At 41.1% G+C, this 19530-nt stretch overlaps 2 protein-coding genes across 3 annotated transcripts in view; both read right to left on the bottom strand.

Annotated features, from left to right (window-relative positions):
* Positions 1 to 5095, bottom strand: part of LOC109507269 (collagen alpha-1(VIII) chain-like) — a 10046-nt gene extending 4951 nt beyond the window's left edge. For both annotated transcript variants that reach the window (XM_019856588.1, XM_019856587.1), the window contains exons 1-2: positions 4994 to 5095; positions 700 to 832 (exon numbers count right to left, since the gene is read on the bottom strand). The gene's annotated coding sequence lies outside the window, so the exon portion shown is untranslated. The remainder of the gene's footprint in view (positions 1 to 699; positions 833 to 4993) is intronic.
* A 6518-nt stretch (positions 5096 to 11613) lies between these two features.
* On the bottom strand, positions 11614 to 19105 carry LOC109507241 (uncharacterized). Its single transcript, XM_019856529.1, has 9 exons — positions 18331 to 19105; positions 15141 to 15281; positions 14982 to 15045; positions 13908 to 14023; positions 13746 to 13841; positions 12414 to 12622; positions 12248 to 12305; positions 12124 to 12186; positions 11614 to 12039 (listed from the first exon to the last, which is right to left on the bottom strand). The coding sequence occupies exons 1-9, from the start codon at positions 18466 to 18468 to the stop codon at positions 11614 to 11616; spliced, it is 1311 nt and encodes a 436-aa protein (XP_019712088.1). The 5' UTR covers positions 18469 to 19105.
* Between the last annotated feature and the right edge of the window lie 425 nt (positions 19106 to 19530).

Here is a 19530-nt window from a genome sequence, read left to right on the forward strand (position 1 = left end):
CACACGCACACACACACACACACACACACACACACACACACACACACACACACACACAAAATGTAATGTTTTCATTCCGATATGTGGTATTTGTTGAGGTGAAAAATAATCAATTTTGAAATAAGGCTGGGTGCGGCACGGTGATCGACTGGTTAGCACGTCCGCCTCACAGTGCAGAGGTGCAGGGTTCGATTCCGGCTCTGGCCGACGTGTGTGGAGTTTGCATGTTCTTCCCGTGCCTGCATGGGTTTTCTCCGGGTACTCCAGTTTCCTCCCACATTTCAAAAACATGCATGGCAGACTGATTGAACACAGTTAATTGTCCCTCGGAATGATTGTGAGCATGAATACAATACAATACAATACATCCTGATTTATGGTCTCTTGTCAATGTGTGCCCTGCGAGTGGCTGGCAACCAGTTCAAGGTGTCGCCCGCCTACTGCCCGAAGACAGCTGGGATAGGCTCCAACACGCCCCGTGACCCTTGTGAGGAAAAACGGATTACAAAATGGATGGATGCAAATAAGGCTGAAACATAACATGTGGGAAAAGTTAAAGGTTGTAAAGACTTGAACTGTATTCTTATTTATGCTGCAATAGGTCAACATTGGTCAACCCCCCCCCACTGACCACCAGACAAAATCTGGTTAATTGGCAAAAGTTTGGCCCCTCCAACTATGAGTGCCATTTTGGCTTACTTTTGAAGTTGTTTTCTTTGCCAAGTAAATGTCTTTGTCCACTGCCTCGCCTCACATTAGGTTGCTTCTTGGACTCGTTTCCAAGGTATGAATGGGAAGGTGGCCATGTAAGGGGTCCAGTAAGGTCTCAGCACTGCCAAAAAAAAATGAATTGCAGGTTAGACTTGTACCTTCTTCAACTTCATGTAGAGGCACTACAATGCATGCACATTTCATCAACAGAAAGAAAGGCATAGAGACTAAGACTAGTTATCATAAGTACACTTAGAATTTCTCATATTGGCTCACATTAGGTTGCGCAAGTGGTCATTATGTTGCGGCCTGTCAGTGTTTTGGATGTGTTCATTGGCTTAAACACTTGACAAGGGTACCAAGTCCAACATTGTCACAACGTTTCAAGAGTCTCCAACTGATTTCTAATGTAAAGATCTAGCACCATGGACAGAACCCCACACTGTTTCACATTCCTCATTTCAACAAACTTATTCTTTGGGAATCATCACTTTTTCTGTCCTAGTTAGAGCAATTTAGTTCCCATGTTATATAAAAAAAAAAAACTTTAAGTGTACTAGCAAATATAAAATTAATATTTTATTATCATCAATGGCCATAATATGTGTAAAAATAAGTTCTGTTAATATTACATTTTAAAAAAAGCACTTTACGCCCCTTGGTCAGGGTGGACACATTTTTTTTTTACTGAAAATGTTGAATTGTTTGAGGCATTCAGCTTCAGTCTGATCTGAAGTAAATAGTAAATCAAAACCCTAAAATAATACTAACAAGCTCTTCGATTAAAGAAGAGCTGTAGCACGGGCTTGATGTAGACTATTGCAGATTTATGCGCAGGTAATACATACTAAAGCTTACATAAATGAAGCTCAACAGATGTTAATATCGTGCATGAAATGAAACTATTCATTGTTGAATTCTAAAACACCATCGCTTCCCTCTTCATAACAAAGTTATTTTTAATTTGTGAGTCTCAGTATGATTCCGGAGGTTTTGGTAAACTTATTACACAAGTACAAAAAGCTGTTGAAGAAGTTAAAAGGGGACGTTGTTTTGTTGCCGTTGTTAAGTATTGGAATAACGCAAATCTCATATATAGTGAAAATTTGTATGATTCACTTTTAAAAGTGTATCAATAAAAAATTGTCTGTGATGGGTTTTTTTCTTTCTTTCCATTTGGAAGCTGTTAGCTTAAGCAAATGTTTTATGTTTGTAAGAAAACCCCCCTCCAACAAAATACAAAAACTGATTGTAATGATTTGTGTGTATAATATGGAAAATATTACTGGATGGTGACTGAATAAGATTAAACTACTGATTGATAACTATTTCATCTCTCACAGCATTTGAAAGTTAGTAGTGTTAGTCCTTCTGGCATGTCATTCCATTTTACTCAACAAACAACACATTTGAAAAATCCCCAGCCTTTATTAAGGGCAATGACACACGTTGAACCCGACCTCTGAGACTGCATCAATCTGACCTATTTTAAAGAGAACAGCATGATGACATCAAGACACACTGGATCAATAAGATCATTTGCCATGGTGACTATATGAGAGTCCAGAATCAGTGGGTCAGCTCCTCCTATATTCTTGCATTCTTGTGTGTGTGTGTGTGTGTGTGTGTGTGTGTGTGTGTGTGTGTGTGTGTGTGTGTACTTGCATATATCTATGATGACAACATTTAAAAGAGCATTCTGTGTGTAAACAATTGATAGCTATGCCACCGAATGTGATTAGCAAGAATTTGCAATGAAACCTGCATTTTATTCCGGCTCTTTCAAACAATGCTACACTCCAATACAGTACACAGGCGGGGCGTGTGACTCATTAACAGAATTGCCTTGATGTACCGGGAGCCGCAGGTCACCTGACGTCTCGCCACAGTTTTTATTTCAGACAAATGTCAACAAGCGGATTCGTTCGACTGCACCTTTTGCACCCATAATTTATTGCCAGAACCTCATGTGGTTGCTTTGTCTCATATTTATGCTGGCTCCCAAAGGCACTCAGCCATGTTTTATGGATTTGATGGGCCAAAAATAACAAGCCATCAACGAGACGATGGGAAATTTACAGTTTACAGCTGCAATAGTTTAATTTTAGACTGTAAACTGTGATTTTAATATATCTGTACCGTACAAAGGAGTCATTGTTCAGAACTAGTTTTATTTCCACATTGCACAGAGGTAAGTGGTCACAATACTTTAAATGCAAAAACAACTAACTCATCAAAATCAAACAAATCCAATTCGCTGCAAAGATGGAAGAAGAAAAACGAGAGGTAAGCTGCTTTTATTTATCCGTGTGAGTTTTATTCTGTCTGTTGGATGGGTGTGCATGTGGCACAAGGAGTGAATGTGTTTGATCCACTTTCAGCGACACACATTTCTTTATATTTTATCCATCAACTAAGAATATTTAGAGAAACTGTGTTGATTAGTTCTTTCTGAGATCAAGCTTTGTGAAATGCCAAGGTACTGAGTTTATGCAACATGCTCCAGCACATCAGTGCCACCTGACCTGACCAGCTGCCATAACAAGATATGACAACCCAAGAATTAGAATCAACCGTTGGTGGTCCTGCAAGGCCTTCCCGACTGTCCTGAACACTTTCAGAAGCAATTATCTTCATTTAAACCCTAAATTCCAATCCTTGTTGCATGAAATTGTATTGATTTGTTCCCAACAGTCTATTCTCTTCATTTTGTAGCATCTCTCTAAGCTGCACGGCTCGCAGACATGGATGTGAATGATGGATAATTTTTTTTTCATCTTCTGTGTTGCGATGTCTTCTCATCTGCCCACGGCCTTCACAATCTGGAGTGCTGACCCAAGTAGCTTTAGTCATCTTACAAATAGGAGGGCTTATTCAATCAAACCAATTTGAAATGTATCCTATTCCTCACAAAGCAAACAAGCTGGCCTACGATGACATCAGCATTTTTCCATCCTCTGATTGGTTGTTCAGAGCAAAACTTGTTACCGTCAACGTCACGAGCAAAATGCGCCGACAGACTTTAATATGTTCAATAATCAGCATTTCTTGACAGTATGTCATTGACTGAAATGTTTTCCTTTTTTTACATGCTATGATATAAATATTGATTTTTTCCAGATGTTTCACATTGAAGAGCTACATGTTAATTGTACTGTATTGCAATAATAAAATACATTTTGGCTTCTACATGAACCAGGCGATCGTGGTGGCCTGATGAGGTGGACTAAGTCGGGTAAGTCCGGGCTGAAGGCCCAGTTATGTTATGCGTGGTCTGTCATTGGGCTCAACAAATCAATCCCCAACCCCTCATCCCAACGACCTTGACCTATGCCCTCCCAGAAAATGCTGATTGTCTCTCTGCTATGAGGCTGAACGTTCCAACAGTAAAATACTGTACAAAGTAATTCAAGGGTCAAAGAGAAGAACGCGATTGCCTTAATCTCTGCAAAATACAAACCTGAGATGATTACTAAAACATATTTTCTAACCCAACTTGCAGGAGAGGAGCATTTGCGTGTGCTGTCACAGTGTGACTCACAAGTGAGAGACAAGAAAGGAGGCAGCAACAGACACATGGTGGTGGGATCAAGAAGCACATTCTCTCCATGCTACATCAACACTTCCTGTCTAGGAGGCAGGAGTGAGCGAGCGGGTGTGGGGCACAGTGCAAAGACATGAACAAGGCAGCAGACATAAAAGTCTGGGCCTGCTCATGGAAGCGCCTGTCCCCTCTTTTGCACCCGTCAATGACAAGTGGCGCTGTTTCAACAATAACACAACAGCAGCCGGCCTCCAGGAGGACAAGATAATGTCTTTTTAATGTTAATGTGGTGCTTGTGAGCTCTTTGGATATTCTTGCATGAAAGCATTGTCTCTGACCCTCATCAAATTAAGCAACAAGCACCAAATCATCCCAAACAATCACCCAATGTCAGGTTTAAGGTGGCGGGTGCACAGGAGGGACAGACAGACACGCATACTGCGGAGTTTGGCAGCTTGCGGGCCCTGCATGATGATCACTTCACATTCTGGATGCAGAAAGAATTCTTGTGCTCAGAAGTCAAGGCAAGTTCACGGCTACCAAGTCCCACTTATGAGTCAGTCTGTATTTTCTTAAGAATTTGACATTCAGAAAATCCTTTGAATTGATCTGCGATGTTTTGCTGGCAAGAAGGCAATGCAGAAAATGCGATGCTGCAGCCAGACATGCCAATAACGCACTTATACAGACAAAACATGAACAACCCAAAAGCAGATTGGCGCTGCGTGCACCTCTTACCTTCACGTGTTGCTGCTATACTGCAGGGTGGATGGAGCACAGAACTTTGATAGGGGTGAGGCTTTTATGTGCAAGAGGGAGGAGCTGAACAAGCAGGACGGAGCCCAAATACTGTACAAAAAGGACCACAGGATCTGCTTAAGGGAGAAAGCACAGACAACGGCCAACTGCGGAAAGGCAATCGCGGTGCTATAACGTACTTTGGTCGGCCTCAATTTCGATCAAGTTGCTATTGCTATCCAAAGCAAGTTACAAATCTCTGCCAGGACACAAATATTGCCTGCTTCATGGAGCCAAATAATTTAATCCTGGGTGGGGCAACTGGATGAATTTTCTTTTATTGTTTTACAATCCTTTCCCAAAATTCAATATACATTTATGAAAAACAGGTGGGAAATGGGGAAAAGAAAAATTCCAGAAAAAAGGGACAAATCCATAATGTGAGTAAATATTGTCTTTTATAAGTTGTAATATTACCAATCACCACAAGATGGTAGACATGTCTTAGCTGCACATACACTGGGTTTTATACTGCCGCATACTGTAAAGGGAGTATGCCTAATTTTTTTTGAGGATTTGGAATGACATGCTGGACAATCATAATACCTCAAAAAGATACGCATTTTGAGTGAGTTGATTTTTGAGAAAAAAATGCGGAGTAAGTTGCACTTCGTATTGGATTCTTGTTCAGCAGTTTTGTGCCATCTTCGAACAGGAATTTTTATGCAAGAGAGCGCTTTACACTGGGAAAAAATACATTACATTATTTTGTCTTCTTATTTTATTCTATTTTTTTTTTTTTTTTTTACGAAATGCACTAAGGAGTGGCACCCAAATTTCGTTGTATGCTATACAATGACAATAAAGGCGATTCTGATTCTGATTCCGATTCTGAAATCCATTATTGTTTGATTAGGATCTTCTATATTTGAACATATGTATTGAAAAATGTATTCTCAAAAATGAAATAGGTGCAGATATTTAGTCCATATTTAAAATGGAATTTTTTTTTGGCCACCCCCAGTAGCACTGATGAAAAAATGGGGCCTCTGCAGCATTCAAATTGCCCATCCCTGATTTCATCTCTGTACGATGCATTTCGATGAGGCAACACTGCCACCCAACAAAAGTGTTGCTTACTTCGTACTTCTCTGTCGCATCGATCACAACTCGTCAAATGCACGGCTATTCATGCTGAGATTGTGTAACAGCGGGCAATGCAATAGGAAATAAAACCACTCTTTACAAACCAGATCTAATCTCACGACTCGGGTTTGCATCCATGTGCAATTTTAGTGAGGCTTTGAACTTTTGCTCAACTTCTTGCTTATTTCAAGGTGTCAATTCTGACCGTGAACAGCTGGTTCACATTTAAGTAATCATTTTTCGTGGTGCTTTTTTATTTAACTTCAGACGCTTCAGGAAAAAAAAAAAAACATCTGCCAAATTTGCAGTCGTTTTCACAGAAAATAGCTGCTGAACTCTATTATTTCCCTGCATCAATCACTTTCAGGACGGTGGAGCGAGCCCAGCACACCGCAGAGAGAAAACATGGTCGGCATGGAAACCGCACCCTCTAAGCTATACTGTACGTACCTGCACCAGTTTTTACTCATGAAAGGCAAACACAAATATGACATTTTATAAGAAAAGGCCACAGCCTTGAAAAGTGGTCAATATTCTTTTGTCTCCACTGTTCGCTACAGCAGATAACCTCGAAATGAAAAAAAAGAAAACAACAAGAACTATTTGCTGTAAAAGGTTTTGCAGTGCCCAGCCTCCACTAGAGGGTCTTTTACTGTACAGTACTTGACGAGCTTTGAGACCTTCTAAGGGCAAAATTGGGACTGATTACTGGAGCTCATTTTCCCAGTCCTCATACGCTTGAGCAATGTACTTAACCCTCGCGTTGACGTTTGTTCCTGGAGTATAATATGAATGTCCCTGTATGGGAGAAATTAAAGGATTCATTTTTCTGGCCGTTACATCAGGAAAATAAGGTAAATGATGACATCACAGACATTTCAGCTGGTTAACTTTGAAAGAAAACATGTGGAGGAATTTAGCTACAAGGTCAGTGGAAGAAATCATCAGATAGTGTTTCACCGTCATTACATCGCCTCACTGCTGCTCTTTTGTCTCCAATGTTCTCTTCACATTTACCTCAAAGACACCCAATCAAAACAGGAAAAGTGTTCAGGACTGGCCAGTGGAAAAGTACCTTAACTGTACTAAATTACTGAAAATCTTTCCAATTTCTGCATTGGATGGAACATCCCGAATGCGTAAAAAATCAAAGTGGACTATTGTGTTCTGCTCATCAAACCCCCCACCACTCCTCCCCCGGACCCTTTTTTCTTTTAATAAGCAAGACAGCATCTCAAGACAAATTAACAGAATATGATCATTATTATTATAGCCACATTAGGGATCATTAGTTAGAAGCTTTCCAAAGCAAACAATGAGCTAATTCCACCGGACGACAAGTGTGGATGCCTCACATGGCAGTTTCTAATTAAAAGTGTTTTTTGGTAACGTGATGCTTTAGACATTTACCTTGGAGCGAGTTGCTGAATGGTTCAACACATATGTAAAGTGTCTATTAAAAGTCCACTCACACACACACACACACACACACACACACACACACACACACACACACACACACACACACACACGTTCAAATGCCAGGTTTTAGAGGTATTAAAAATAAATAAATAAAAGGAGAGATCAGGAGGAATGAACATTGAGACGATTGACACACCTCGAGTCTACTATGTCTGCTTTTGCTGGTTTTGGTTTGTATTGTTTAATCAGATATGTGCGGTTCGGTTCGGTCAGGTGATTTCCATACGCGACACTCACCTTGTCAGATAACCGATACGTGCTGGATTTTTATCTACAAGCCGAAGAAACCTGATTCTGCTTTGAATATATACAATTTCATGTGTGTAGTGGAAGTAAGAGAGAAAAAAAAACCCCAAAAAAAAAACCCACAGCTCTCTTCCATGAAGCATATTTGCAATGTGCCGTTTGAGAGCAAAAACTTGAACCATGCTGTGCAAATCAAGCTTTATCTTGTGAGTATGCCAGAGCCTGCTAATAAACTGCTGGTGGGAAGGTAAATAGCCCACCAGCCAGTGGTGAGATTATTAATAATTGTACATTTTAGTGTCTAAACTTCAGCGCACAATTTACATGAGTCCACTGTAAGACTCACAAGGTCCTTAGGGTGATACATTTGTGTTTGAATCCTGACTGCTTTTCTCTTTCCCTGTTCTGCTAAATTTAATTGCACTTAATATTGGATAGAAAATATATCCAAATACATATTCTATACATAAATATACAGTATATGATATAGGCGGCCCGGTAGTTGAGTGGTTAGCACATCGACTTCACAGTGCAGAGGTACCGGGTTCAATTCCAGCTCCGGCCTTCCTGTGTGGAGTTTGCATTTCTCCCCGTGCTTGTGTGGGTTTTCTCCGAGTCCTCCGGTTTCCTCCCACATTCCAAAAACATGCATGGCAGGCTGATTGAACACGCTAAATTGTCCCTTGGTGTGAGTGTGAGCGTGAATGGTTGTTCATCTCTCTATTCCCTGCGATTGGCTGGCAACCAGTTCAGGGTGCCCCTCGCCTACTGCCCGAAGACAGCTGGGATAGGCTCCAGCACCCCCCGCGACCCTTGTGAGGATAAAGCGGTTCGGAAAATTAATAAATGAATATACGATATATATCCGTGGTTCTCATATGTTTTACACCAAGTAGCACCTCAACAAAATATTTCGGTCACGACGAAAGTTGGCGCAAATGTTTGTCAAAAATTTGGTTTATTGCTTGAAAGTATCATTAATATCGTAAGCAAGCCATACAAACATACAGTATTGGCCTGAATATAAGACGGCCCTGATTATAAGACGACCCCCTCTTTTTCAAGACTCAAGTTTGAAAAGAGACTTTTTGAACACCAAATTAATTTTTATACAGAAAATAATTACAGTACATCTGAAACAAATGATTATAACGATATATTTGCGAGAAAAAGCATGTTATTTTGCCTCATTCAAATCTTAATATCTGAACATTTAAATATGTAAACTAAAGTGCAATCACTTTTGTAAATGAATGGCCTCTGGTTTTTGAAATGTAAATTACATCATAACTTCTCCTCAGCTGCCGGTTTACCTGGCCGATCTTCGACCCACTTTTCCCCAGATTGTCGCTATGTTTCTCCATTTTCTGTTATCTCTTCTATTATTTTCTTCTCTTTTCTTCCTTAGTGCTATTTTTTATTTTTCTTCTTCGTGCTATCGCTATTTTTATTTTTATTCTTATTCTTCGTGACAGGGGTTCACTTTGGCCTTTGGAGTCAAGTTCAGCATTCGCTTCAATGATATCTGGTGCCATCTAGCGTCGTGAATGGGTATAATGTCAACACCCCGAATATAAGACGACCCCCACTTTTTCAGTCTTATTTCAATGCAAAAAACACCGTCTTATATTTGGGCCAATATGGTACTTAAAAATTAAACAACTGAATGAGAGTTAAATGTACTGTCCTGGATTAAAAAAAAAAGATTTAAGACACTATAATGTGTAATACATTCTGACATATCCTGTAGTCATTTTTTTCCCCATATACCAATAGTGGTACCACAGAATCACTGTCATAGCAGGAAACAACAAACCCTTCTTGAGCATTTCGATTTCCTTCAGGGTAATTTCTTCTCAGCATAGTGTATATCCTTTTCAGGTCACAGTGCATCATTACACCTACAAGAAACGTGCAAATAATACGTGATTAAATGACAAAGAATGTGAGGGAAATTCCAATTAGGTTTTTGACATCAACATGCACCCACAAAGCAATTTATATACTGTAACTCCGATTAGGGAGTATTCAAGGACTTCCGCTTAAAAAGATTGGCAATATAGAGACTGAATAACACAAGGCCGACAGGAAATTGAAGGTCACAGGCTCCCTGGACTCGGTTTGCGCTGCTTTGATAAACCAAGGGTGCGCTCTCTTCCTTTGCCAGCAGAGCCCGTTTTTACTGGCGCCTAAGTGGAGACACACACACACACACACACACACACACACACACACACACACACACACACACACACACACACACACACACACACACACACACACACACGCACACACACACACACTGATTCCACGCAGATGGTGTTGACAGAGCAGAAAGTCAGCACCCATGAACTCATGATGCAGGATTGCTGGAGTTTACAGAGGCTGGACGAGGACCTATCAGCACAGTGGAAGCTTGTCCTGCTTTGGAGTTTGAAACCCTTGTTAAAGCCTGTGCGTTTGCTTGCTTGAGTATTTTTTTGCCCACAATGGCAAGAGTCCCATTTTGCTCCACGACTGACTTGGACTTATTTTCTTGAGTTAGTCTTCAGTAGCGAAAAACAGGAAGCGGATATTTACCAGAAAAACTTAACCATAATTAATAGAATAGTTCTGATGTCAAAAAATTACTGTGGGACTTGAAGCCAGCCAAAATTGTCAAGACATCAACAATGTCTCGACAATTCACAAGCCAAAACTCCTTGGGCCTGGATCCAGGCAATCAGCGAAACACGATGAGAATTAACGTGAAGGTTCTCACGCCTCAGCAAGAGGTTCCTGCTTTGGCAAGCAGGAACATTGCAGCAATAAGAACGAAACGGAGGAAAGCTGTGCACTGGGAAACCTTTTTTTCAATAAATTCATCATTGCCAACAGGGCAGAGAAGGGAAACAGTGGAAAGATTGTTGGTCTTATCAGGACATGAAGCCAACAGAGACCACGAAGCGGCCTGGCTGCTGAGCACAATCACTCATTTCAGCATTTGTGGGCGTGAGGCTTAAAGAAAGACAAGAAATGCAGTAGAAGCTCAAGGTTACACATCAGCCTGACAGACTACTGAAGGGCAAGGCCTGCCGTACACAGAGCAACGCGGCCAAATGGGCAATCTTATCTGGAAACAACTTCTTGAGACTTTAGATGTACAGTATTGCACTGCATTAGTTTTTAATTGACTGCCCTGGCAACTGAAGCCATATTTATAGTAAGGCAGGAAACGAGAAGTGAGTGTGGTTATTTCAGAGGCGGTTGGCAATGATGAACTCGTGCACTTCAGCGACAGTCTACACACGTCGCATCCAACACACACTGAAAATGTTTTTCTTGAATTTACTCAATTTTATTTTGTCATGTGGCTGCACAAAATAAAATCATTCGAATGCAGATACATTCAAGTAGATGTATAATCGAGATTTTAAAAAATGCATCTGGATCCAGATGATTGTATTTCAGGCAAACGCCTGACAAAATAAAGTACGAGTAAATTCAACACCATTTTTTTAGTGTATGATTTATTCTATTTCCATTCCTCCCCTATGCGAAAAATTGGTTTCCGTTCAACAACCCACCGGCGTGATCATTAAAGGTTCCGCTGTTAAGTGCAATGGTAAACAACTACTACTGTGTAAGATGAGATGCGATTCTTTAAAACACCACGCTTCAATTGAAGCATATTTTTATTTATATGTATGCATAAAAAAAAAATAAAAATAAAAATAATCAAATAAAACCGAAGTAAAAAAAAAACTTCAGGGGGCACATTTGGTTGTCTGCAATTGCCTCTCTGCAATCCTCTTGGAGCGTCTAAGAACAATATTTAGTTGGTTCGTCTCCTGCTGATGCTCTAGTGGCCTTCTTGCTGGCTCAGGATGCTTCGCGTTGTCTGCCTCTTTGCCACTTTCCGCCTGCAACGCTGCGGCCTTTGCGCGACTGACGGCCCTCGACGCTGTGGCCTTTGCGCGACTGACGGCCTTGGGTCTCCCTCGTTCAAGTTTCGAGTTATCTGCCAGTTTCTGCTGCCCCACGGCTTCTTTGGGAGCCCTCTCCACCGTGGATTTTGAAGGGGATCGTTGGGGTTTGTATGCACTCTTACTTGCGTCCTTGCCTGCTGGGTTCTTGCCAGCGGGCAGATCCGTCTTTGGCGCTACGAGGTTAACAGCCTCTCTTCTCTCAATCTATTTGAAGGGTTGGATTGTGAGTTTAGACGTTGGCGCTAAAATTAAATTCATTGGTTGAAGGGGGGCAAGCTGTGCTCTTACCTCTGGTTGAGCTAGTTTAGAGTTGAGTTCTGACATGTTTCTCGTTAGTTGCTGAATCAGCATCTAAAAGGCAGCAGAAGAGATTAATTAAAACAGCTTGATCGGCTGTGGTTGTCTTCCTCACCTGGCAACCAACAAGTTGTTTCACCAACTGTTCCGTCTCCTTTGATTCCTCCTTTGTCCTGAGACGTACATAAGTTTAGAATGCAACTAAAGGATGCGTTTTCTAGTAAATAATGACATGGGACACACGTGCACAAATTGCAACATGAGATGAGGCCTAAACATACCGAATAATGTCCTTCTCCATATGACTGAGTGCCTGCTGCTGCTGCTGCTTCTTCTTCTTCTTCTTTTTCTTGCTCGGTGCCCGATCCACATCTTCCTTGGTTACTACCGCCAGCAGTGACGTGGCCTTTCGCTCCAACACTTTGACTGATGACAACATGATTCCAAGCACCTGCTTGTGGTGCTCCACGAGCTCCGAGTATGATGAAGACTGACAGGCAGAAGACATTTACACAAACTGGTCACTGTAAAAAGAACTGTGAAGAAGACACATTTTTTTTTTTTTTTTTACCTTGGTAAAGCTGTTTGATGGGTTCTTCATTGGTATGATTATGCAAATACAACACAACTGAGCAAGGACACGTTGGTGTGGAATCCGACCAAAGGACTGCACACTTTTATGTTTCATGCTGCTTTGAGTCACAAAATGACTCCACCCTCTACCTCAGGGTGCAGGATGAAGTCTGATCCAGCCACTCCCACCAACGTAGTCCACTCACAAGTTAAGAGTAGTCAACTTCCAAGGTCATGACAGGAAGAAGCTGAAATGTGCTGTAACTTCCACTATTCAATTTAAGTTTGATCACTTCCTCTTAGGGGCATTTTTGTCTGATTTTGTAATTTGTCACTTCAGCTCTTTAAATAAAATCAAGATAGTGACTACGGTACATCAATGTTCAGATTTTGGCTCTTTTTTTTGGCGATTGGTGGTCAATTCAAACCTGTGAAATCCATCTTTTTTTTAATCCTTGTTATTGACTGGATTGAATGATTCAATTTGGATTAAATGAGTCATTGTAGACATGATACTGGATTTTTTTTGGTGTGTTTTCTCTATCCGATTACATCATTGGTTAATATTTGAACAAAAGAGCAAATTCAAATAATATTTTTAGTTTCCAAAAGGGGCGTTTAATGACTTGCTGCACTCCAGTGGTGAAAATGAATTACGATTTTGAGAACTCTACTGGCCATAGAGAAGAACGTTAGTTTTAGAAGGGGAAGCGCCCTCTGCTGACTGAGAAAACTATTAGCAATGTCAGGGGGAAGAGGGAAAAAAAAAAAAAAAGTACCGTACTGAGGCTACATGAACAACAAAATCATTTTAGGTCGTTTTCCCACCTGCACATTGCGCAAAATGATAATAAATGGATATTATCAACGATAATGTTAAGAATAATGGATATGTGTTCTAATGAGCTGATGTTGGTTAAAAGCATGATGCATTTAAAGAAGTAAACAACAATGAAAATGTTTATGATGGTCCTGAATAAGTTGTAGGAAAATCAAATCAAATAACTTCGATGTAAAGTTAACAAGCAACGTCAGCTCACTTTGTCCAGATCAGCTTGCACGTTCTCGCTGGAGGTCAGCATCGGCTCCAAGACCAGCTCCCTTTGCAGCACGTTTCGCACCACCTCCAGCTCTGCCTGAAGAACACGCAGATGAATTGGCTTCCCAACTTATGCACGTGGATCACTCCACTGAAAGCCAACCCGTAGCTCCTTGACGTGTTTCTCCACTTGAATCTTCCTCAAGAAGTCCAGGTCACCGGATGTTATCTCATACCCCTTCATGCCGTTCAGTAAGGTGTCAGGGTAAGCAGACAAAGCTTGCAAGAATGCACACATGTTAGAATCTGACCCTCTGGTGTGCCAACTTGTCACAACTACATTTAACTGATTTTACAGAATCTTTTGTTTAATATTCATTTAATTACCAATATTATGAATGGACGGGCAAAAATGTGACCTTCGAAAATTCACCGTTTTGCCTTTGAGAAGCATACATGTTAATATGTGCAATGTTACATTTTTAATCGTTAACTCATGATTGTAGCAATGCAGCGTCGGTATAAAACTATTCACTGATCAAAACAAATTCACTGCTTCACATAAAGACATGAAAATGATATTTAACACGATGCATGTTGGCGTGATCCTTTTGAAAAATGTTCTAGAGCTGTGGCCAACTTTTGCAGGAATTTATTCTACCTCACTTAATTTGTTGGAAAGATCATATAAAAACTACAAATAATGCATATTTAATTCTTCTATATATATATATTCACCGTAACAGGCCCAGATTTTTTACACTGTAAATGTACCGTACTTAACATTTGTGAGTTAATGTCAGTATATGGGTCATACCAAATTGGAGGATATTTTAGGCACCAACATGGGGGGTGGGGCAATGATTTTAGATTTTTTTTTTTTCTGGGGATACACTTTCAAGAAAAAGTGGTAATAACAAAGCATATAATTTGATTTGTCCGGGTCAACCTAAACTCAACTACACTAACATGTTGTCATCTCGATAATTTGAAAAATAATAAACAAATGATTTGATAAGTGCAATGCAAAACTTTCCTTATTTTGTTTATGGCCCATTAGTTTTATAACTTGAGTGAGTTTCTCCTGAAATTTAAGAATACCCCACATTAGGAGTGTACTTTTTGTGAAATTTCTATTTAGTGGTTTGCTGCAAGATTTTTCTAATGCAAAATACATGCGTTAGTTCAACAAAGTTTCTGGTAACACTGTTTAGAAGTATCATTGAAAAAGCCAAACCTGGTTTTGTGGCTGAAGTGTTGAACTCAATCTCATCCGGAACAGGGCGCTCGCCGCTGTCCCCCTTTGGATCATAGTCAAAGGTCATGAGGTCACCAGTTGGGACTGCAAACGAAACAGTTAAGTCAGACAACAGATGGTCTAACTGGATGCACGAACCTCAGTGTCCTGATGGAATGCCACAATGTGACTTTTTTGATCCTCATTGATAAAGACCAAGCGTCTCTTCACTTCGGACAGAGGAGGCGTCCTGGGCAGTTGCCTGCCGGTTGGGATGAAGTGCAAGCTCCCGCTCAGCATCTTCAAGTAATTTTCAGCCATGAGGGATGTACGAACTAACAAGGGCTTGCTGCTGCTAAACAAAAAAAAATCCCATTCTGCTTATTCTGTCCCTTTAACAACTCGATTGGTTGCACCTGGGGGCGCAATGCTGCCTGCTGGCCACCGGGGGGCAAAAGAGTTGTGCAAATGTGATGCACTCTTGACAGTACATTTTCGTTTCCTCTCGTTCACTTTTTACCCATTGCAAAATATTATTTTCATCCATCCATCCATTTTCTGACCTGTTTAACCTCACAATGGTCGCGGGGAATGCTGGAGCCTACCCCAGCTGTCTTCGGGCAGTAGGCGGGGTACACCCTGAACTGGTTGCCAGCCAGTCGCAGTACTCTTTTCTTGCAAAAATGTAATCTAACTCTAAATCAATATTATTTTATCTTATATTTTATATTATTTTAGCCACTAGATTGAGAAGAAAGCAAATTAAAAACAAAATCAAAATATGTTGATTGTTGCACATAGACATATCACTTCCTGTGAAAGGACCACATTTATACTCGTACAAATATCTGACGGCCCTGCCAAGTGCTAAGTGAGCTGACTGCTTTCATACTTGGACCAACATTCGGCACCTGCATAGTCATTTGCAAGAATTCATTCTCCATTCTGAGAATTGCGTTTTCAGACCACAAGCATACAATGCTCCGTAACATAAAATCCCCTCTGGTTCATCTTGTGTTTGAGGGACACAACCTGGAAATGCACAAGAGACATCAGAAGAATGTGAACAAGGGAGCATTAATGATATATTCAGAAAATTCAAAAAACATTCCCAATCCATCGCCTTATTGAAGAGAATAGTTAGATGTTTTCAGTGGCAAGAATGACACACAGCACATGCATTCACTGCTCAGCACCATATCCAGCCAGAGAAACAGCTTCATTTCACAGGCCGCTGTCATTGCCCTGCTTCACTGACAGATTGAGGAAATCTCTCCTCCCTCATGCCATGCGGCTTTTTAATTCCACCCTGGGAGGGAACTGCTATTATCATATTCATCCTCTCATCATTGTACTGTACTCCCAACAACTTGCACACAGAACCCCATGCACCTTATTCTGGACTTTCACACTGCACTGGAATTGTGACTCTTATTGTCTTACTCTTTCCATCTCTCTCTCTCTCTCTCTCTCTCTCTCTCTCTCTCTCTCTCTCTCTCTCTCTCTCTCTCTCTCTCTCTCTCTCTCTCTCTCTCTCTCTCTCTCTCTCTCTCTCTCTCTCTCTCTCTCTCTCTCTCTCTCTCTCTCTCTCTCTCTCTCTCTCTCTCTCTCTCTCTCTCTCTCTCTCTCTCTCTCTCTCTCTCTCTCTCTCTCTCTCTCTCTCTCTCTCTCTCTCTCTCTCTCTCTGAGTTTTAGGGAACTTATGGTTAAAAAAACACTGATATTTTGCTTGATAAGTTTGTTCATTCTCAGCTACTGCAATCCTGTTTCTATTTACTACTCGTGTGGGAGTATATCAAGTTAAATATTTTCACTTTACTTGAACACTGGATTTTGGTTCTGGCAGAAGAAACACAGATATCCACTGTACAAGGCAGGTGGAGAGTTAGCCGAGCGGAAATCCAACTATCTTTAAACTGCCGGTGTCACACTGCCGGTCCCGCATGCTTTGTGGCACTCCAGGAACTTGAAAGGCGAGCACTGAGTCGTAAATACTTCTGCTTTTAAACTCCTTGCTCCCATGATGCCGCAGGAGAGATGAAGAGAGAAAAGGGTCATGCATTGGTGCTTTGTACAATCTGATTGGGTAACAAATTATTAGAGCTCATGTTCTAGTAGCAGTATCTCAAACATGCACTAGGCCTGTTGCTCCAATGCAGTTACTGAACTCACAAACGCACACACCACTAAAAGCTCTTTGGTGTCCGAAAAAGACCACCACTCCCTTTGTTGCACCAAATGTTGTCTTGAGTGAGAAGCTCATAAAGAGAGGAAGATGTGCTCAGACATTTGACTCCATGGGAGGTCCGAGATGTCCATTGATTCATTTAAAAATCTAACCGCAAATGGCTGGCAACCAGTTCAGGGTGTCCCCCGTGTCTTTATGACGGTGGGGACAGGCTTCTGCACGTCCACAACCCTAGTGAGGAGAAATGTTTTGGAGAGTGGATGGATGGATTAAAATCTAAAATCTATGAACACATTCAATCCCAGCCATTTTCACTGGAGCAACTCCCTCAATCCCAGCGTTTTACTGGATTTTGACTGATCTTGCAAGGCCCACAGAATATTTGGTTCTTCTTATATAAACATGAAGCCTACCAAAATAAAGTTTGGACTCTCTTCTTTCAGCAGAAAAAACATTCTCCAGCAATCGGCATTACAAAATGGCTAAATTTCATGAAAATGGCGATTCCTGGGCAAAAAACGGAGAAAAAGAGCTTTTTGTAAAAGCATGCATTTCAAGCACGTGAGGCACCACTGCCACCTACTGGTCGATTTTTTACATGATTTACAATGCAAAAACGTCTTATTCCCATTCACAGATTGCATCAGACTCTCCTCCTCTCTATGACGCAAAAAAAAAAAAAAAAAGGACTTAAGACGTACAAGTACGTCCTTGGTAGGCCGGGCCTAATTTTAAAAAGACCTACAAGTACGTCTTGTGGAATGATAGAGTTAATGATTACTAAACATATTTCAAGACAAATGGAGTTCTAAATTATAGACTTAGCGGAGAGTTGGCAGCCCAGTGAGTTGGTTAGCACTTCTGCCTCACAGTTCTGAGGTTCAGGAATTTCAGCTCCAGCTTTCCTGTGACTGAGGTGCTAACAGATATTTTCAACACATCGCTCCCAACAATGTCCCGACTTCCCTAAAGACTGACTCCATCATCCCCATACCCAAGATCTAAACAGTGGCTCCAAATGACTATCGGCCAGTAGCCCTCACTCCGAAAGGTATGAAGTACTTTGAGAAACTGATCGTGGTGCAGATCACAAACTCTATGCACATCACTGTGGACCCTCACCAGTACACCATTTCAGTGGTACATCCAGCCCTCACCAACCTGGGAAGGAGGAAGTCCGACATCTGCATGCTCTTGGGGCATTTCAGAGACCTTCAACACCAGTATCTCACAGAACCTGTTGCCAAAGATAAACTTCCTTGGGCTGAGTCCATCATTGGGGAACTGGATCCTGGACATATTTGGAATGGAAAAATTATGTACAGTACTTGCATTTGAAAATGAAATGTATTTTCTTCTTCTTCATTTGCTCTTGGCCTTTTCCTGTTCGGGGTTGCCACAGTACGTCATCCTTTTTCCAAGTCTTCTTCAAAGTCTTCTGCATCCTCCTCTCTAACACCAACTCAAGATGTAATTATGTATTTTAGTTATCATACATTTGCCCTCAATGTCTTCCCTCACTACATCTGTCAAACTTCTCTTCAGTCTTCCTCTTGCTCTCTTTCCCGACAGGTCCCTACTGACCATCCTTCTACCGATATACTCACTATCTCTCCTCTGCACGGATCCAAACCATTTAAATCGTCTCTCTCTAACTTTTTCCTCCAAAACATCGAACCTTATCCATCCCTCTGATGAGCTCAGTTCTAATTCTATCCCTGATGATTCCCAAAGTAAACCAACATCTTTATTTCTGGCACCCCCAGCTCCGCTTTGTGCCATTTCCTCATTGACACTGCGTCCAATACATACATCATGGATTACTGTTTTCTAAACTTAGCCCTTCATCCTGGTGGTGACTCGTCTATCTCATAACACTCCATTGCTGTGGACTGCTGACCGTAAGTATTGTATGCTCTAAAGTTTGATCATTTTCACAGTGTTTTCTACTTAGTAATGCTAATGTGAGAACTATCATTAAATTATAAAACTGTTAATACAACACATAACTGTAGCATCATCACAGCTTTTCTTTTACTTTCAAACTCATCCTGTAGGCATGAATGAACCACATAACTGGCTGACTTTGGCACGCGGGCTGTATGTTTGACACACCTGTAATCAATGTGCCACAGTGTTCAATGGGAACAGTGCGGTTTTGCTTTTGTTTTGTGGCACATTTACATTATATTTCTCCTCGAAAAGCAAAATCCATCCCAAGCATGAGGTCCTTCCCCTCAGGGACTGCTGAGGCAGTGGGCTTCAGTCAGGATCCATATAGTAGAGTCATTGCCATTTGTGACACACAAGCACCCAAGTGTGTGTGTGTGTGTGTGTGTGTGTGTGTGTGTGTGTGTGTGT

Source organism: Hippocampus comes, unplaced genomic scaffold (genome assembly GCF_001891065.2).
Source record: "Hippocampus comes isolate QL1 unplaced genomic scaffold, H_comes_QL1_v1.1 scaffold283, whole genome shotgun sequence".
NCBI lineage: Eukaryota > Metazoa > Chordata > Actinopteri > Syngnathiformes > Syngnathidae > Hippocampus > Hippocampus comes.

Coding starts and splice junctions, on each gene's coding strand:
- LOC109507241 (XM_019856529.1), bottom strand. CDS start 18,468: ATGTCCAGGATCCAGTTCCCCAATGATGGACTCAGCCCAAGGAAGTTT. Junction 12,306..12,413: donor ATGGAGAAGGACATTATTCG/GTATGTTTAGGC, acceptor TGTACGTCTCAG/GACAAAGGAGGAATCAAAGG. Junction 12,187..12,247: donor AACAACTTGTTGGTTGCCAG/GTGAGGAAGACA, acceptor GCTGCCTTTTAG/ATGCTGATTCAGCAACTAAC.